The sequence below is a fragment of the Trichoplax adhaerens genome, genomic scaffold, assembly GCF_000150275.1.
Source record: "Trichoplax adhaerens TRIADscaffold_8 genomic scaffold, whole genome shotgun sequence".
NCBI classification, from domain to species: Eukaryota; Metazoa; Placozoa; class Uniplacotomia; order Trichoplacea; family Trichoplacidae; genus Trichoplax; species Trichoplax adhaerens.
In genome coordinates, this window is record NW_002060950.1 from 2,149,704 (window position 1) to 2,171,300 (window position 21,597).

Genomic DNA, 21,597 nt, shown 5'->3' on the forward strand with positions numbered 1-21,597 from the left:
CTGAATTCTAATAATAGATTAATTTTGAATTGCAACATGAATACTGGATCGAAGTTCAACAATTTCTCAGCCTAACTACAGTCCTTGGCCACAGACAGACTTAGAAAAGTTGAGCAAAAAATAATTATTTCAACACTTCAAAAGCGTGGTAACTCGATTTCGACATAACAAATAGAAAAAGATATAATGAATTCAGCAATTGATTTAGACACGTATTAATCAGAACAAATTTGGCGTAAAATTACAACTGCAATCATTTATAGAGCGCTAACAAGACTGTCATACCATTATTGAATAATTGACCTAACAAATTGCCGGCGATTTTTTTATGAATCATGTTTTTTTTACCTCTTTAAGACACGTAATAATATGTAAGTAGCCGCACTACATCAATATTCTCCTAATTCAATAGCAGGGTTAACAAACGAATTAGACTTAAATATCGTTCTCTTAACAATTGAAAGGCAATCAATTTTGGCCTGGATAAGAGATGTTGTAATTCAAAATGACGTTAATAAAAACTTTAATGGAACGACTGCATGAAAAGATTGTAAATAATAAGTGGATGAAAATGTAATAGTGTTGTAAAAGCATATTACAAAGTGCTGAAGCATTAAGTAAGATTAAGAATTCTATCTTTTGTCACAGTATCGTAGTAGCAGACATCACGATGTATCTGAGCAGTATCGGAATGTGGTTCAACATAGAAGTAATTTTATCATTCTTTGCGATGATACAGCGATAAATATCGATAATACTGTAATGGAACAGCAACAAAATAAAATATTGACGATAGATTAATCTTACCCACTTGCAGCCTTTAAATGGTGTCTTGTATCATTCATTGAAAAAGCTGGACAATTCTAATTCCCAATTTTGTTTCTTAAATCAATTCCGAGCAGCAGCTTATAAAGTAATTGTTTAAATCTAATCATTTGCAAATTCATTATGGCTACCTTAAATTAATCAATTATTTAATAGAGACACAATCGTAACTACTCTCCTCTCGTGTAGCACTTTACCGTAAAAGGCTTCAGATTCCGTAAAGCAACTATAGCAGGATAGATAATCCTGCTATTTAATAAATAGCCTAAGGAAAAACAATATTTTTCTATTTGCTAATAATGCCATTTTGTATTTTCGATATGTCTATACAATTTGCCCAATTACAGGGTTGTAGCCTTGTAATGCGATCATAGCATAGAATTAACCAACCATTCCGATGCCTGCTAGCAGACAGATTATATAACCGAAAGCCATACAGAAATTTAATCCAACAGATATCTATAGTATACATACTAGTTGATTGCAATCATGACTACACGTATATCTGATCGTCAAATAGCCAATCAAAATTATCAAAATGTAAATGCCATGATACAATAATGTAATTAGCTCTAGGTTATTCTCCTTGTTGTTGAGAACTAGTAAAGAATGCCAACGAGTTTGATTTGTTCTGAAACACTAATAATAATGATTTTTTTAAGCACTATCATTATCTAGATCACATTGACATCCATCATAGAATAAAAGAGTTTATCACGAATGGTCTTCAAGACGCTAAAGGCAACAGTGGATAAATGATATCAATGTATTTATTAATTGATGCAATCAATCGAAAATTTCATTAAATTTAGGAGTAAGATTATCATGCTTACTGATTAGTAATGCCATACCATATCAGCTGTTAAAATGAATGCCGAAACCGAAGCTTTTTCCAATACTAATTCATCTAACATTGATATTGACAACGGTTGCTCTTCAGAGGAATGGAATACGATGGCATTAACTGCAGCAACTGTAGAAGCCTACTTAGATAGCCATGATGAATTTACCAAGCAATATTTCTGTCGTAAAATTAGTTCAAACCATCTGAATTGGTGGATGCTGGAAGATGATCAAGGATCCAGTAAGATTGAAGTTAATCGTATGTCTGATGAGCGTTTCAGTCCAGGCAAGCAAATTTTGAAACCTTACATTACTGGTAGTGCTTTCTCTCCAGCTCATTCGCTAGAATCATTTGCAAGTGTCAATGATGATCATGATACCAATAAATACGATACTGCTCCAAATTCATTATTTGATTCGCTCAATGTGGATTCCGATGAATTGCAATCTAACACTTATAAAGAGCAATACTTGAAACAGTTGGATGAGCATGAAATGTTTATGGAGTTGATTAAAGATATTTCTGAAGAATTAGACATGATCAAGCTAACCCATAAAATATTGGTCAATGTCAATATCTTAACTAATAGTGATCGTTGTTCCTTATTTCTTGTGCGAGGGAGTAATGATCGCAAGGTGTTGGTTTCCAAATTATTTGATATTACTTCTAACTCAATCCTTGATAAAGCCCAATCCAGGAAAGAAATTCGAGTTCCTTTTGGTAAAGGTATCGCTGGCACTACGGCAGCGACTGGCGAAGTTATTAATATCGTTGATGTCTACAATGTAAGTAGAATTTCATCAGGCGATTACTCCCATTATAAAAATGTGTTCATAGACTTGCAAGGTAATGATGAAATGACTTGATTGTTAAAAATGTATTCGCTTTCTGTATATGAAGCGATCATGTGGATTTTAGGTCTTCAAAATTTTTTTCAACTTCTTTGATCGAAATATTTCGATTTTGTTAAAAATTTAGGACACAAATAAGTCTATAACGAATGTTATGGTAGTAAATACCGCAATCATAACTAATTGTGTCTATTTTAATACTGATATAGAAATCAGTTTTTTGTCCATATTAGTTTGATCCGTTAACTTAAGTAACCAGAAGGTGGAAAAAGAAAGGCATAATTTGCTTTGAGAGTAAGGCGCCACTTCTATATTTTTGACTACATTAATAAAAATTATGGCTTTGAATTTTAGGGTTGGATACGATAAATCTATTCGTAGTTTAAAACTAATTTTTCTGGGCGTAATCGGCGATACATTTAAAAGTTATTCAGAAGAAGGAAAGTACCGTAATTGAAAAGTTTTTCGTCCGTGTCGAGGCAATAGTCGCTTTGGCTTTAGTTTTGTCGATGGAAGAATTTTAATCGTAAACAGTTCCTTACTTTTGATTAGTCAAAATACTGTAAATACGTACAGTACAGTACTGTACTTTATTTATAAATTTATAGCCCACATAAATAGAGGTACCAAATCCCAATCAATATTTAATCCAATTTACCATCAATCTACGAGTCAGCTTGCTCTAATAATAGTCTGATCTTTAAAATAATCTGATGGCCGCATTTTAAGATCAGATACTATAAACCAATTGATAGTTTAGATTTATTTTTTGCATGGCCCAATCAACGATTTGTCAAAGTAATCAAGAAAGATTTTATAAGAAGAAATCATCTTATCTATGGCTAGGTAACGATCTTTTTTTTATCCGTCATGAAGATCAAAATTACAGCATCGAAACCTTTTAACATGGGTACATTGGATGTAGTAAAGCAGCTTGCATGAATTTAAGGTTCAATTTTGTAGTTTGATTAACGATATTTCTCCTGTCTCTGGTGTACCATTGCCTACCATAAGATTGACCAATGCTAACTCTTACGGAGCTTACTTCATTGTGCACGCTCGAAATTTAAAAAAAACTGATTATGGTAACCTCATTACATTGAATCTCCTAATTTGTCAAGATATCACAAGCTACAGATAGAAAATTTGAATACTCATCCAAGAATATTTCTAATTGTTCAATCTTAACCATTCTACCCCTCATTGAAGATTGTTAGCATTAATCATTTATTTGCTAACTTGTTTCCGATTTCTACCATGGACTCGTAAATTGTTGTATCAATGTAGAGTAAATAGATATATTTGGTCTGGTTAGAAGACTTTTTCATCTCAAAAGTTAAAATATGAACATATTACGTATGAGAAATGATGAGACTTAGGACAACATTGGCCATATATTACTTTAATTTACGCCCAGAATGTTCGATATTTTAGTATAAGATACTCAGGTGACGTATTTGCTTTACAATTACTAATACCTTGCATGGCTTTTAACGTTTTAGGATTGCAGATTTTATTCAGAAATTGATAAAAATACTGGCTATCGTACCAAAAGTATCTTATGTATGCCCATTAAGAAAAAGTCAGGTGAAGTAAGTCCACTTTTTAATGAATTGTGTAGATTAGAAAAATTTTATAAAAACAAAAATAGGCCGTCGTTTCATTTCGATTTGTTAACTTTTCATTCCTAATAAGTTAATGTAAAATATTAGCATATACGCCTATATATGCTACTACAACATTCTTTTTTGTATGCAATAGAATAATACTTTATATGAAAATAAAGTAGAATTTTCTTATTTATATTCCTTCTTCAGCCAATAATCCAGAATTACAGCACCAATTAATAATAGATTTAATAACATAATCGCAGACATGAGGCTAGAAATTGAAAATTTTTTGAAGGCATGGCCACTATTATCTGTTTTATCCTATTTTGATTATTATCTTATCACTGCTGATTACAGTAATATATTGCACAATTTTCTTATCGTCAAGAAACGATTGCAAATTAAATATGCGGCTAAAGCTAGAGCACGTGTACTGCATCATAGTGACCTAGAAAGCCCATGCCGCATCATACAGATTGGTAGGGATTTAGGGATTACAATTTGAAATGACTACAAATTGAAGATACAGCTAGAGCTGAAAGAAATTCGAAATCATTGCAAGTTAAAAATATGCCCCGAGGGCTAGAATATAGATATATACTACACCAAAAAAAAAAATGGCAGAGATTCAGTGATAACAGTTGATAATTGAGTTTCCCGTAATTTATTGATGAATTCTGTATAGGAGAATTAGACAAAAAATAAAATTATAAAACATCTGTCGTAAACTTCCTTGCAACGTAAGAGTACTTCAATTGATCCGTTTTAATATTTGAGCTCAGGCTATACCTTGTGTCATGTAATGTAAGGCCGAATTGCGAATATAGCAAGTTAAGTTAGTATATCCTCCTAAGCATTATACTATACCTATTTTGGACGCAAGAAGCGAACTAGAAAAAGACTGAAAATCAAGAAAATACTTCCATAATTAGGCCGTATTAGTAATTAGGTACTTCTAAGGCCAGTATCGATGGTTATGGATTACATCATAATTCGCATATGACGAATACTCTCACTGCCATTCATATTTGTGATCAGCCCGTGTAAATAATTCTGAAGGACAAATTGTCATTAGAAATTACAACTGTAGGATGAAATTTGTGCCATTGCAATTTGCAAAGGCTGATTAAAAGCAAATTATACAGTCAATTGCTAACCTAATCTTTTTGCTTATCCAGCCAGGGTGCCGTACCTGATTGAGTTCATTAAGCAAGTAGAAATGGCGCAATTTGTACTTCAAAACTGATTAAAATTTAGTCGCTATTTAGTTTAGTAATTGCTGAGGGACAATACATCTACAGCCGTACAATACGATATTGCCGGCATTGATCTTCCGGATTAGTAACCGTGCTATGTCAGATTAATTGATCTATCGAAACAACAATGATGACCGTGTCTCGAGTTTGTCTACAGTTCCTTTTGAGAAAGATATTAATTAAAGGACTTTTGGTTGGCACTAAAATATGCTTTTCTTCTGGTAATTTACAAATTGAAAAAGTCAGTAAGCTGGTGAAATCTAAAATGCAAACGATTCAGAATATTGTCACACTATATTGGACTCTAATTTCTCGGTATGCAGTTCTACTCGCATTACTCGTATACTGGACCTTCTCAACAAAATTTCTCCACTTTAATCAAGTACTGTACCCCTTAACTTCGAGAGCTGCTAAATTATCACGTTAGAATGCAAATAATCCAAATTATTTCACACTTTGTTCGAACATTTTAGTTATCGTCTCGTGACTGCTTCATTTTATTGCTAAATTTCCCTTCAAACAAGCCTTACTACTGTAAATACACTGTATTGCCCTCGGCAATTTTATCGCACATGTCTGAATTACCAACCATTTTTTATTCTAATTGAAAGAAACAGATCGATCATAGGCGTTCTTACCATCTTTAGATGACGAGTTGTATTAGAAATTTTGCGAAACGCTTATCGATACCCAAGATCTGAGTGTATTGACTCAAATTTGAATACCTCTTCGACTCTACCCTCTTTAGCAGTGGGATAGGATCAACTTCTTCCTACTTGATCCGTGGGATACCCTAATCAGTTAACGCCATCATAACTACTGTTTCGATCTCCGTTTCATCAGTTTATTGGATTTGCTTTAGAGATGTAGAACTCTATACAACAGATATCAAGACTTCTACTGTAAAAATATATCTAGTAACACTGGCAAATCTATATACGTGTATTCTATTTTCATGGCCAAAGCTACTACGTAACAATTGTGTGTTATAATACTGTTATAGTTGATGAACATAAATGATGTAGTAAATCAAACTTCTTCTCATCGAAAGCATTTCAAATCGGTTTTAAACTTACAATGACTTTAATTTTAATCCTCGGTAAGGTTATTGGTGTTGCTCAAGTTATCAATAAGAAAAATGGCGAAGAGAAATTTACGGCGAAAGATGAAAAGGTACAACTAAAATTTTCATTAAAAGCAGATTACAATTTAAGATCAGAAAGGTGATAACTGACTATGAAAATTTTTAATTCAGACTAGTTATTGACTAATTTGCAATTATAATTGTGAAATATGACATACTAATGTCACAGCTTAAAAAATAAGCCTAGAACCAGTTGCTTTCATAACAACATCAACTCAAAAAAAATTTCATTTCATCATTTGATCTCCAGGTTTTTCAGAAATATTTGGTATTTTGCGCAATTGGAATTGCCAATGCGGATATATATGAAACTTCATTAGTAGAATCGCAAAGAAATCGCGTAAGCATACCTACTCTCCAAATACGATTCTGGGATCTGATTCCGACTCGATTCTACTGTGTTGAGAGAGTCTACGTATAATTAATTAGACTCTCCTATCCAGTGAATAGAACAAACTATAGACGTACAGTACAGTAAATAAGCATTCATTTCAGGCTGCTATTCAGTTTATTTCACGCTAACACTTGTAAAAGTTCTGCTATATTATTTTTTATTTATCCATTGATGACATAATTGTAGAAACCCATTATTATGTTATTAGTGAACGTTGTTACTCACTTACTGTAGATAGCAATATAATGACATTGACTCCATTATGGTATTACTAGGCATTGCTAGAACTTGCACACGGAATTTTTGAAGAACAACATGACATGGACCGAATTATCCACACGATTACTGTTGAAGCTAGACAGCTGTTGAATTGTAGAAGATGTACAATATTCCTAGTCGACAACGATATCCATACCTCAAGCAACGTAAATACTGTACTACTAAATGGATTACACTTTCATCAATAAACATCTAGCTTTGCCAATAAATGTCAGTATTGGCTAAAGATTAAACTTGGATTGTGCAATTAACCTTATTTATACATAGGATATATCCCTGGGTAAAGTTTATGATCTGGATATTCGAGATGGTGAGACGAAGGAAAAGATTAAAAAAGTAAGGTGCATTCCAGGAACTCGCGGGCTGTATATTGGATTAGTAAAACAAGTGGCAAGGACGGGAAAGGTATAGTATAAACGAATTATCTATTAAGCACATTCTGTTTGATTACTGCCTTTAGTTTGCTCAATTTAAGTGAATGAAATTACCTACTTTGTGCTGTACTAAGGAAAAATAATAGTTCTAGAGTATAATAATATTTGGCCAACGATAAGATAATACTGTCCAGAGTACAGTAAAGTCGATCACGTTGTTAAAACGAATTCGTATAATGTTTTAGACAATCAACATTGCTTTATTACACAACGATGAAAATAAGGACACTGAGGTATGAAAATTTAGTATATAAAATTGATATATGGACAACGAAATGATTGTATTATTAATTTAATTATATTACCGGCTAAAATTGTATGTAGTCTCAAGGTGACCACTCTATAATTAAATCTTAATACGGAAAAAGATTGTTTACTGATCAATTAAAATCAGAACAATAATTATAGTTGTTAAATCATATCAATATTATCTGAGTACGATGTGCTGTATTAATAATGGATAATTTTCAATTACTTAAGAAATTCGATAAAGAATTCAATGAAAACGTTCTTTGCATGCCCATTTTTGGTAAAATTCCAACCCAAAAGTCGACAAGTTCCTCTTTAGATTTTGGATCTATTAACTATGATCAAAAAATAATTGGTATATCAATTTTTGACTTATAAACTAGACAGTAATAAATCTTCACAGCTGATACGCAAGGTTTCGTTATATCTAATAGATGTTTATGTGATTCTAACCTGAAATGTTTTAATTCCATTAATGACCTCTAACATCAGTAAAGGATCAGATAACACTAAGAAGCTTAACTACGATAATTTCATCTTATAGGTATCGCTCAGTTGGTCAACAAATTGGATGGAATGCCATTCGACAGCAATGATGAAAATCTATTTGAAGCTTTTGCCATATTTTGTGGTTTAGGAATTTATAATTGCTTAATGTTTACTCATGTTACTCAACTGCTGGCCAAGCAAAATGTTGCTTTAGAGGTTAGTAGCAGTGAATACAAATCTCGATTTGAAGTACATATAGTTGTATACAACCAGCACACAAGAATTACAATTATAATACCGATTCCTGTAATATCCATTTTAATAGTTTTTAATATGCATTTTAGCAGAGTTAAATCTTATTCGGGCCATTATCGTAATCTCAGAGTGTGCATGTATTTATGTATAGTAGACGTCTTAATTTAAGCCTGTATAATTATCGGTTTCGAATTGTGTCAATAGCTGTAAATACGTATCTTTTTAACTAATTCTGCAGGTGTTATCATATCATGCCTCCGCTTCGCCAACTAAAGCCAAAGCTTTAGCGGTATCAATGTATTTATAAATCATGTTACATTTAATGGAAAATTTACTCTAGATTTAATTACGTAACGTCTATGAACTGAATTTAGATCAGCATCATTTGATAATATTAGTATAGGACATTTGAACAAAGTTTTAAATTTCGTAACTGTACAATGAACGAAATAGTAGATCGTCGATACATTAATGCTAGGTTTAACACGCTAACTATGCCAGAACAAAACATTTTTTTTGCTATTATCCTTTAAATATCGAATTTAGTATAGTAGTACATTTTGATATTAAAATCTTTAGATAACTTAGAAGATAGTATAAATGTATGAAAAGCGCTAAATCGAACATTCAATTTATTTGGAATACTCAAGTCTTCTTGAATTAATGTCACTAGATAGTAGAAATTCCTCCAGCAATGGAATTAAATCTTACTGACTTTGGCTTCGATGATGCCTTACTGGATGATCACCAGTCCTTGTTGTCTTCCTTACGAATGTTTTTAGACTGCGGATTTGCAAAACGATTTAAAATTCCTAAAGAGGTCAGTTCTTACGCTAACCTAATCAATAAAATTAGATTTTGTAGAAACTGCAGTATTGGATAGTTGCTAAATCATAGCCATAGATTTAGAATAAAGAGGCTACTGATTATTTAGACCTTGTGCCGATGGATTTTAAGTGTCAAAAAGAACTATCGAAGCGTCTGTTACCATAATTGGCGGCATGCATTTAATGTTGCTCAAATGATGTTTACAATTATGCAGGTAAAATAGCAATAATAAGAGACCATACAGAAAGCTATATTTTCTATTATCTATTATGTCTAGCTTTTAACAGAAATATGGCTGTGAATGAAAATTAATGCAATATTAAATCTAACTAATGAAATTATCATTCGCGCAATCTTGATTCAAATGTATACGATATTTTAAGAATTATTTGTATCATTTGATTTATGGATTCTTAGAGTACTACAATCCTCCAGCATGTCTCCAAAGTAGAGGCGTTTGCCTTATTAATTGCCTGTTTTTGTCACGATTTGGATCATCGAGGGACTAGTAACAGTTTTGAGTTAGAGTAAGATCATTTACTGTAACTAGCTGTATAATTTAAGTTTAAAAGATTTTAGATCGTTTACAGATCTTTCAAGATGGTATTTGAAACGTCTGAATAATTTATATAGTACGATTACTTGTAATCATTTTAAAAAAAGATAGCCTTTGACGCTCTTAATTTTCCAGTACAAGATAAATTAATAATGCATATGATAAAAATGCTTAAATAAGTCAATAATTATAATATTTTGACATATTGAAATACTAGATGTAATTCACCATTGGCTAAAATATATGGCACATCAACGATGGAGCATCATCATTTTGATTACAGTCTCATGATTTTAAATAGCGAGGTAAATAGAATTAATTTGTATGTATTAGATTGTTTACATTTTATCAATTAATCATTGATATTATATAGTGGTTAGCTATACAGCTAGTGAAAAATGATCATTTACTACTTATCATTTCGAGACCATGCCTCGAAAGTATCGATTATCCCTACCCGTTATAATTTCCTTATTAAACTTTTATTTCTTGTTGCTTTTTCCTGTTAGAACAACAATATCTTAGCTGCTGCTAACGACAGTGAAAGGCGAGAAATTCTTAATATAATGGAGCACGCTGTGGTATCAACAGATTTAGCTCTTCACTTAAAGTATGAAATATTTCAATGATAATTAATAAATATTTTGTTAAATTGTACTGAAGTCATCATTATCTTTATTTATATTGTAACTAAAATTATTTAAGGCATGATTGTTCATTTATTTTAAAATGAGGTGAGATTAATTTAAGAATTATATTCTACATTTAATATCATATAATAGAGAACGTGATCAGTTTTTGCAATTATTACGATCAAGGACTTTAGACCTTACTCAATATGAACACAGGAAGTTATTAAGGTACGAATATATTTGATATTATGTTACTGTACTGTACACTAATCATGTATGCTTTATGTACAATATGTTATCACGTATGTCCAAAGTACTGGTAATAATTATTTTTCTTGGCTGATATAATTCTATTCATCAATAACCATAATACCTGTTTTCAATTGGGTATTTATAAGGGCTATGTTGATGACTGTTTGCGATTTGGGAGCTATAACAAAACCTTGGCATATTCAATATAGAGTATGATTATTTCTGAAATGTTTCAATCATCAGTACAACAAATTAGATATCCTATTTTATGTGATAATAATATAGATAATCCAGAAGCAAATGTAAGGCATATGTCAGATGGAATTAACATGCAATAAAGATACAAGTTAAATTTATATTTTCTAAATAACTGCAGGTCGCTCAATTAGTTGCGGAAGAATTTTTTACCTTAGGAGACATGGCGAGGCATAAGTTGAATAAGCAACCCACTGTATGGCTAATTATTAATTTCTGGCTTTAAAATTGACCGTATCTTATACGGTAGCATAGTATGATATCGTGGAGATAAATATATTTCTCACATTACATGAATGCAATTGTTTGTACTATGATTTTTAGGCGATGCTGGATAGAAATAAGAGAGAATTACTACCGAAGATGCAAATTAAATTTATTGATAATGTTTGCATACCAATTTATGAGGTAAAAAGAGTGGAGTGATTGCGCTTAGTTTTTTTATTTAGGCTTTTTATTAATAGCATTGATATTGCTTCGGCTAGGCAAATTTACTTATGAATTACAATTAACTTTTCTCTATTGTTACATAATGCGTAGGCCATTACTGATTACTTTCCTGAATTACACCAGCTATATAAACGTACAAAAGATAATTGTAGAGAGTGGGAAATGCTTGCACGCCAGCATGACCATGAAATGAGCAATGAAATCCTTCATGCAAACTCTAGATCTGGATAGTAGAATACGATGTCAATAAAAATAACTTAAACAACTACTGTAACCGTAGTTATTATCTTATTTAGACTAGGGAAAATATTGCTAAGAATAAAATTTCTTCCCAATCTAATCTGTGAAGTGGCTCCAGCAATTACTCTACAGCTACTACATAGCATAGATGCAATATACGTTCAATTTCAATTAATGTTAAGATCTGTGATAGTCTTAGACCATTAAATAGTCATACGTTATTATAAATAAATTTCTCGCTCTTGCACAAGAGACTATAAATAATCGATTATTACTAATGCAGATAATGCTGGTGTCAAATTAGGTAGTACTTGCTCTTATATGCCTATTGCTACATCTACTTTGCGTATTAAGAAATGACTGAATTATAATTTATGATGAATACGTAATATCAATATCTACCTTAGTATAATGCAGTAGTATATTGCAATGAATGATAAATAAATCAATATGTGCATACGCAATGACAAACGGAGTGACTGTTATTCGCATTTATGCAATATGATTATATTAACTATCAAAGAGAGAGTTCACTATAAAATTGAGTACAATACTCTAACACGGAATGAAGGAAAAAAATAACATATAAAATCGATCATTCAATATGATAAGGCCAACACTACGCCTCATTTATTTGAATCATTGATGAATGTAAATATATACATATAAATCATGCAATTTCAAGTATGTAGCATGGTGACGTTAAAGTAAAGTAGTACTGTATATAAAGTGTTATACACATATATATATGCACTTTGATAATACATATCTTATCATTATCCAATTTTAATAACGACAAATTGCTGCCTAACATCCATACATTAGCGACTAGTAAAAGTGTGGCATTTATCGATGAGTGACGAGATAATAGATGACAAAATGTGCATCAGCTATCAGTCCAATATTTTATCCCAGCAACTTTTCGTAATTCTATTTTTTCCGTATGAGGACATTGCATCTCCGTCCAACTGATTGGAACCATCGGGTGACCTTTAGATAGACAGTTAAACACGGTTATTCATAAGAATTACTTTATCATTTCTATACTATTAGAATTTTTGCGATATGGATCATACCGGCTGTACTCTTAGCGAAAATGACTCCTAACTCATTTTTTGCTGTCGATAAGTAATAAGATCTTGGATCACCTAGTGATATCTATGTGTACAGGATGAGTATGTCAAGAGAAACAAATTTCAATCATGTAAAACGTGAAATGACAATATTTGCGTAGGAAGGAGTCTGTAGTAGATTTATAGTGTGGATACGACTTCAGCTAAGACTGCGTCTCCAGGTTTAAAGCAATTGTACATATCAACCTAAATAGTAAATATACAAAGCAGTTGTTGATACTAGCGAAAGCAACATTACTTGTGGTGAAGAGTAAACGATGGTAAGAAGAATATCCACAAACTTTATCTTTCTCAGTGGCTCTAATATCTTCTTTCCTGAAAGACACACAATAAAACATCGTCTTAACGTTGATGACAGTAAAGACGATCATCGCCTTAGCATCTAGTACAAAAGGTATCATGACAGCCATCTTTGCTACCTTATCGTGCCTTTGAAGGGTTCCTTTAATGGCGTCGTTCCAATGCAGATAATGAGCACTCTACAAAATCTTGGATTGACGTTTAATACCTAAATTGCATTCAGTATGTTTGATCCTCTTTTAATATGAGCATTTATCACAGCGAGTTCATTATTATTATGCATTACACTGTATGTATAGTAGTAGACTACGTGCATAGCAATTTAATCGTTTAGCGAAATACGCGTAATAGTAGTATCATGCAGTATAGCAGTGTTCCATCTTCCCTGTGAATTTTTCGATGTATGAACGAAGTAACATGCTCGTTGAATAGACCGGGTAACAATATTATTTTCCATTACGAATGATAGGAAAAATATGTTAAAAGAGTACAATCACCTTAGCTGTAACAACTTTTCCAATCGTGGGTAAATTACAGGAGACATTGCCGGTCTTGATCTGAATCTTGGGTAGCTGAAACAACAAAAATGATGTTCAAGTTGCATGCTTGAAACGATGCTTTCTAATTCTAATCCAACGTTAGTCAAGATCAATCATGGTATAAAATTTGGATTAGATCCTACACCAGTGATTGATGAAGCAAATCAAGCTCTATTTACTGCAAGACTTACCTGCCCAGCTTGGCTAATAATATCTTTGTAACCTACTAAGCTTGCATAGATATGCCTTTGCCTAACATAGGTTCCAAGTCCAGCTGAGAATTGATCAATACTGCCAAGGCGTTGTCCAGGTATAACAGGGTTACCTACTTCAGCAGCCATTGCTACTCGATACTGGCGATTTAAATCAATCCTACGATACGTCTATCGTAGGATTACCTCAATACAATGCCAATGGATGAATGTTCTAGTCTCTGGCTATATCGGATAAGACACAACTTTTTTGCTGCAATCTTGCCCAGTTTCAGAAGCTTGTTAAGAAATGCCCGAAGAAAGTGCAATGCCTGTCCACTCAGCATCATTCCCATTTGCCCCATCCCGATCATAGTAAAGTATATTCACTTGACTTGGATATCACGCACACCACCAATACAGTATGGCATTCTATGGCCCCACAAAATGTTCTATCGTACAATACAGTAGACGTCTCGGACAGACAGAGACTGATGATCCAATGGTTGCATTGGATATGCGAACTCGATGCAGTGTTGAAGGATAGCATACTTGACCATCAATCAACTATTATCTGGTGTACTGTATTATTTCTCATCGAAATTTGCCTTCCAGCAGTCATGATGTAGTTGCATTGGATGCTCACTTCATGTTGAACTCGATGCAGTGTCATATTGAGAGATTTATGCTACAGTACTGTAGTGTGCTGGTGTAGCTGCATTTAGATACCCTTTTCATGTTGAACTCGATGCAGCGTTAAAGGACGGCATGCTTGACCATCAATCAACTATTATCTGGTGTACTGTATTATTTCTCATCGAAATTTGCCTTCCAGCAGAGCCATGATGTAGTTGCATTGGATGCCCACTCCACGTTGAACTCGATGCAGTATCATATCGAGAGATTTGTGCTACAGTAGTGTACTGGTGTAGCTGCATTTAGATACCCTTTTCATGTTGAATTCGACGCAGCGTTAAACGACAGCATGCTTGACCATCAATCAGCTATTATCTGGCGTACTGTATTATTTCTCAACGAAATTTGTGCTCCAGCAGAGTCGTGATGTAGTTGCATTGGATGCCCACTCCATGTTGAACTCGATGCAGTGTCATATCGAGAGATTTGTGCTACGGCAGTGTACTGGTGTAGCTGTATTTAGATACCCTTTTCATGTTGAACTCGATGCAGCGTTAAAGGACAGCATACTTGACCATCAATCAATCAACTATTATCTGGCGTACTGTATTATTTCTCATCGAAATTTGTGCTCCAGCAGAGTCGTGATGTAGTTGCATTGGATGCCCACATCATGTTGAACTTGATGCAGTGTCATATCCAGAGATTTGTGCTACAGCAGTGTACTGGTGTAGTTGCATTGGATACCCACTTTATTCAGTGTTAAAGGTCTGCATGCTTGACCATCAATCAACTGTTATCTAGCGTACGGTATTATTTCCTATCGAGATTTGTGCTACAGCAGTGCACTGGTGTAGTTGCATTGTATGCCCACTTCATGCTTGATCATAAATCAAGTATTATCTAGTGTACTGTATTTTTGATCGAGATTGGTGCTACGGCATGTTGAACTCGATGCAGTCTTAAAAAGATAGTATGCTTGACCATAAATGCAATATTATCTGGCATATATTTCTTGTCTAGATTTAGGCTACAGCATTGTACTGTATAAAACATACAGTACAGTAATAAGAGTACATTGCTCGCAACAGATATGCTCAACTCGATGCAGTGTGATTGATCATAAATCAAATATTACCTGGTGTACCACTTTCTTATCGAGATTTGTGCTACAGCAGTGTTGCACAAATCTCGATAAGATGTAGGTATCCAATGTAACTACATCATGTTGAATTCCATGCAGTTGTTCAAAGGACTGTTGACATACTTGACCATAAATCAAATAATTTCTGGCGTACTGCATTTCTTATCGAGATTGATGCAAGTCACTGTGCTGTAGTACTCTACACAGTGACATTTCATGGTAAAAGGAAATGCTTGAACCTCGATGCCAATATTGTAGCGCTTTAGCTGCTAGTTTAGCCGTAGAAAATAGCAAGTAGAATTAGCTGGAAGAAGATGTCACAGCTTGTGACTCCAGGTACTCGATAATTGTGCGACTGCGCAGTCATTGAAACTTCGACGCTTCGACATTCTCAACGGTAACCATAGCAGCGCTGAAATGTTTGATATCGACAAAGCTGATCAAGTTCATACAATATTTTAAAGTCTGCCAATAATTATACCAAAGTTAGATTCCTGGACATTACTTTGAGCGAACACCCCAAGTAATCAAGCCCTACACTTAGGCTATCTAAGCTAAGATTGAAATCCATACAGTACAGTAGTGTCCTATATATGCGTAGTATTGTGATACGAGCACAAACTGTTCTATAAATATTTTGTTGGCACTAGGCTTAATGCATACTGTACTTTCAGTATTCCCGTCACTCATTCTACAGATAGAGCAAACTGGTAATTCAAGTTCACCACTTCAAGATCAGTTAATCGCAAGGAATAATAAAATATCATCACGTACACTTATTTGGTACTATGTTTGAAAAATATGCTGCAAAATAAATAGTAAGTGCACTCCAGAATGGCTCTGCTAGCTTTACTAGCATGGAACTTCAGTCATGAATAAGTTTCGAAACATACAACATTATGCTACAATAAATTCAATTGATTTCTTATTGTTTTATAAATACGTTAAATTAGATATCGCCTTTAATAACCACATCTTTTTCTGTTTTGATTGCCCCACGTTCAAAGTGAACAGCTTACGTTACTACAATTCATGTACACAATCTAGTAAATTAGTACGCGTGCTAATGTTGAACAATTACTTAGGGCGATATCAATCACAACTTACTTATTTTATCAACTTATTCATTATCACTAGCGTCTATTGATCAATCTCGATGGCAACATCTAGTCAACGTACGAATCGATTAATATCACCCAGAAAAAAATATTCACCCCCTAAACCACTCGGACCGTCACTAAAAGATCTCGGTAAATTATTACCCCGAAGATATGAAGAAACAAAGACCGTCAATATTCAAGCCTTGTCGCATAAATCTATATTAGGTAAAAATTAGAGTCCTCTAGTATCATCCTCATAGTCACCCAATGATACAGTGTTGGCAATGAATATTATCCTATTTATATAGTTAATTGAAATATATATCAACACTTTTCATCAATTAATTAGATATAGGCAAAAGCATAGAAGAACATACAAAAGAAAAAAATCATCGCTTAGTTAAAGAGACAGTTGATAGTACCGAGCAGAAAGTATGGAAAAAAGCAAACGAAATAAAACGACAAGAATTACAGGAGGTGTTGGAAGCCGCGGCTTTAGAAAAAGAGCGTGCTCTCGCTACAGCAAAAGAGTCTGAAAAGAGAGCGTTAGCGCGTGAAACGCAAAAAATCAAGGATGAAATGCAAGAATCAATGTATAATCGATTGGAACAGCAAAGAATACAGGCAGAAGCTAGGTTAAAAATGGAGATTATGTCAACATTAAAGAACGAAGAACAACTTAGAAAGCAAGCTTTTAATGAAGGTAGAATTTTTGAAAGAGCATTAGCTGAGAAAGAAGCTCGAGAAACTTCTCGACAATATGAACAAAGGAGACAGGCTGATGTCAGAAAGTATACAAAAGCTAAATTTGAAGCTATGCAAAATTTAGCCACAAAAATGAATAAAGAAAAAGAAGAAGCTTTGGTTAAACTCAGACAAGGTTTCATTGTTGAAATTGAAGACAAGATTAGCACAGTTAATAAGGAACACCAAGAGGAAATAGGTAAACTTGAAAGGGTTATCGATGCTTATAAAAGCAGGTGTTCAGAGTTAAGGCAACAATTACGCCATCATTATACATTAAAAATATTGAGTGATAAAAAGCTAGAAGATGTTATCAAAGAATTTCAACAGTTTATAGAAATGCAACCGACATTTCAGAAAGGACAAGCTGAATACTTGATTAAAATTTTATAAATTATAATTATTTTGTTTATAACAATGTGATAAGCCATAATATGGAAATTTTGTGATAAATAATAATTACAATAATCCAAGGTATTATATTTTAACTTACTCTATATGCAGGAATACGACATATTTATTATATTACTTTTTAATCACTATTATTACAACCTAACAGTCTCTATTCAAATTTTGACTGAAGGTCTGCAAGGGCATTGATTCTCTATTAACTGCTTGCTTTCAATGTCATATACAGCTATATGAATAGATGAGTTTACAGTTAGGACCCTTAACAGAGAGAAAAATGTTAGCTTTATTTTAATTTGAATTATCTAAGAATTGGTTTATGAACACAGATAACGTAGAGTTAGGTAAAAGGAAATTTGGTAATAGTTTAGGGATGGATGCAAATATAATTTTAATAATAACTAATTCAAAAATGCCGCTACTGGTTAGTTATATCACCAATGCGTTAGACTGTAAATAGGTTTACAAACCAGGAATAACCCTTAAACATTTTACAAAGGTCAAATTATTAAAAACTGTTTACGGGCAATTATAATTTGAGGTTATATTTGTATATGCCATATTGCATTGTATGATCTTTTAATATGAATCGATCACTAATTAAAATGGTCACCCCTAATATTAAATTGCAAGATTGTGAAATGTGACCTCGAAAAATTCAGACATGTTTGGAACAAATATTTACTTATTTCATATGAGTATAAGATTCGAAATGGACCTTGCGGTACAATGCATAGTTGATAAATACTGTGATCATTTATCCATAACTTGAATGAAATAGAAATTACGAAATCGTACTTATTTTTGTAACCGCTTATTGAAAAGACCAGAATATACTGTATATCGTATACCTCTGGCTTTGGAATAGACCACAATGTAGCCAATGAACCTTCTATCTTTGTATCTTGTAGTATATATTTCTGTCATTGACTCAAGTCTCACTGCTTATGGATATTCAATAAAACAATATTCTCAGTGTATATGAGTTACTAGACTTGAAAATGAATTTTTTCTTTTTAAATTTGGAATGCTTCACTGTTGAGAATCTTATGTCTGATAGTTCTCATCATAGTAGCTTGAAATTTCCCTTTTTTATCTGCCAACATGACTTAAACACAGGTGAATTAGTGCGTAACCTATACCTTTTACTCATGTTTACCTTGTAGATTGTATCTATACAGTGTAAACGCGTAGGACTGCATAATGAAGCCATGAAATTATTATGTTGAAAGTCTGTCCAAGGCAACAATGAATAAACTACTGCAGTACAGTTATAGCCGTTTAAAAGTCCAGCGTACACTAAGCTAGTTATAGGGCCTACTAAAGAGAAAATAATTGCCTTCCCATCAGCTAGTTTGCAGATTTGGTAGGTACTGTATAATGCCGTATTAGAAACGTGCAGGATGTTCGATCGAAGTCGTCCTACTGTTATTATATTGATTACGGTGAAAATGAAGGTTATTCATCCATTTCTTAACAGAAGACCCGTTTACGATATTGCATAGTATCGAGATTTTCTTTATCATTAGCCATTTTTAAATATTCTTAATACTAACCCTGATAGCAGGAAAAATTTGCAATTTCACAAGCTTGATAAACCGTGACTGATGCAAACAGTATATCAGCTTTCAAGTACATGAATTACTATCATTGTAAAAATGTGAATGATCCAGTGTTGCATTTGTTGCATGCAACACCGGATTGAACTTTAACTAGAAATGGAAATCAAGCAATAGTGATAGTAATAATAAATTAACAGTAAATGGCTATATTGGTACAGCTTTTCGCGGTGGAACATGGCTAGTAAAGTATTATACAATCTACTTCCATGCAGTGGGTCTAACTTGTCTAGACAGGTACGAACAGTAAAAATGTGCACTGACTGCTGATTGGAGAACCATGCAATTTAGATTTCCAGTAAAAAAAAGAATCGATTGATATCGCGTAGAATACTTTTCTGCTGAACTTTGGTATCGATTGCAGCAATTGTTCATAATAAATAAATAATAACAAAAATTGATTTGGAACTCCAGTTCAAGCGTAGCATTCCAGCAGCTGATGGAGGCGGAGTAATTGCGGGACGTTAGGTGCGCAATTTTTTCCGGTTGATTAATACCTAGAAGAGATAAAATAGGCTATCGTCGCCTATCAACTCCAGAAGCCGCCTTGATATCGCTTCAAAATTATCACACTGATATCGCCATATGTTAATCATTTGTCTGATTTACGTATTGCATGCTTTCGGCTTGCACAGGACATCATATGAGCAAGACCTCCATAACACTACACGATTTAAAATAAGATAGCGGGGAATTCAAGATTGGAGTATGGAATGGACGGGAGAGAAATTTGGGGGGGGGGGGATTTTGTAGTAAAGAAGAAAGTAGTAAGCAAAACGCTGCTGTACAGTCTAGAGGTCTGGTCTAGGGTGTGTAATAACGAAGGCGCCTTACCACCAAATATCCCTCTTATTGAGACGTTTTCGGACCAGACCTCGAACATGTGTCAATTTTCGAGTCAGAGAGCAATAAACTTACCATAAATAAGTTGGATATTTTGTCCACCCCGCTATACCGTAGATTGTGTAATAACGACTGTAGTGTTGATTGCTATTTGTAATATTTAGACGGCAGTAGCCGCTATAAATTCCTTACCGTCTGATCTTGTCGTCAAATGCAGATTATAATAATATTAACAGTGCGCTATCCTACCTGGATTACAAGGTACAGTATGCATACTTGTACAGTACCGATATAGGTTATTTAATCTTTCAAATCCAGTCTAATTTAAAAAAACTGCAACCGCATGATCGCATATTGCGTTTGTGCGAGTACAGTTGAAAGCTGTACAGCGGTAGCATGGTGTTATACTGCAATAATAATTTGATTGTTTTTTATTATTTTGTAGTAATTTGTTGCCGTTATCGTTATTCCAAATGCTATCAAAAATCTGAATTAAATGATAGGGAACATATAAAATTCAAGTCACTTCCATTTAAAAGGAGCAATATTAGCTCATCGCTGTCCTGGCAAAGGTACTGTATAATTATGATATGGCGACGTAGATATCTTTTGCTGGTATCGTACGATACCTCAAATCAAAATGGACATCAAGATAGCAACCGCAATAATCGCGACAGTACAGTACAGTATATATTGATCGTCAACAAGGACAAGTTGTACAACCTAGGGCAAAAATCGATCTTCATACGTAATCTCCATTCAGGAAAAGTGTATAAAATATTTACGTCAGCAAATACAGTAGGAGGATCATCAAGTTGATAATGATGGAGCTGGAAGTGATTAACAGTAAACTGCAGGCATTGACAAGACCATTTTTATCATTTTTATCGATGATCGGCTTTATCAGGAAAGTAATCGAACATGATTCGATCTTGATAGCGATTTAGGCGCCTAAATTGTAGCCTGGACAGGAATTATCGCGTATCGTACTGTACGTTACCATCATCATCAATATGGCTTACTTACACTGTACAGTCAAGCTGACTATCATCAGTTATCATTTTCAAGATGTAATGACTAACAAAGAGCTCCATTTT

The 21,597-nt window shown here is 33.5% G+C and overlaps 3 protein-coding genes across 3 annotated transcripts; 2 read left to right on the forward strand and 1 right to left on the reverse strand.

The window, feature by feature from the left end:
* Nucleotides 1–1,929: 1,929 nt before the first annotated feature.
* On the forward strand, nt 1,930–11,579 carry TRIADDRAFT_28362 (uncharacterized protein; the record flags this gene model as incomplete). The annotated part of the gene is made up of 20 exons (XM_002114598.1): nt 1,930–2,454; nt 4,023–4,112; nt 6,491–6,609; nt 6,642–6,645; nt 6,781–6,870; nt 7,200–7,349; nt 7,471–7,608; nt 7,823–7,870; nt 8,118–8,193; nt 8,431–8,591; nt 8,869–8,919; nt 9,304–9,450; nt 9,565–9,672; nt 9,876–9,985; nt 10,232–10,319; nt 10,524–10,624; nt 10,797–10,874; nt 11,045–11,108; nt 11,275–11,349; nt 11,478–11,579. The coding sequence occupies 20 exons, from the start codon at nt 1,930–1,932 to the stop codon at nt 11,577–11,579; spliced, it is 2,325 nt and encodes a 774-aa protein (XP_002114634.1).
* Nucleotides 11,580–12,729: 1,150 nt separating this feature from the next.
* TRIADDRAFT_50612 (uncharacterized protein) lies at nt 12,730–14,156 on the reverse strand (the record flags this gene model as incomplete). The annotated part of the gene is made up of 7 exons (XM_002114774.1): nt 12,730–12,833; nt 12,920–13,001; nt 13,112–13,162; nt 13,258–13,291; nt 13,396–13,484; nt 13,774–13,848; nt 14,007–14,156. The coding sequence occupies 7 exons, from the start codon at nt 14,154–14,156 to the stop codon at nt 12,730–12,732; spliced, it is 585 nt and encodes a 194-aa protein (XP_002114810.1).
* Nucleotides 14,157–16,942: 2,786 nt separating this feature from the next.
* Nucleotides 16,943–18,023, forward strand: TRIADDRAFT_58671 (uncharacterized protein; the record flags this gene model as incomplete). Its single annotated transcript, XM_002114599.1, has 2 exons — nt 16,943–17,111; nt 17,236–18,023. The coding sequence occupies 2 exons, from the start codon at nt 16,943–16,945 to the stop codon at nt 18,021–18,023; spliced, it is 957 nt and encodes a 318-aa protein (XP_002114635.1).
* Nucleotides 18,024–21,597: the final 3,574 nt, after the last annotated feature.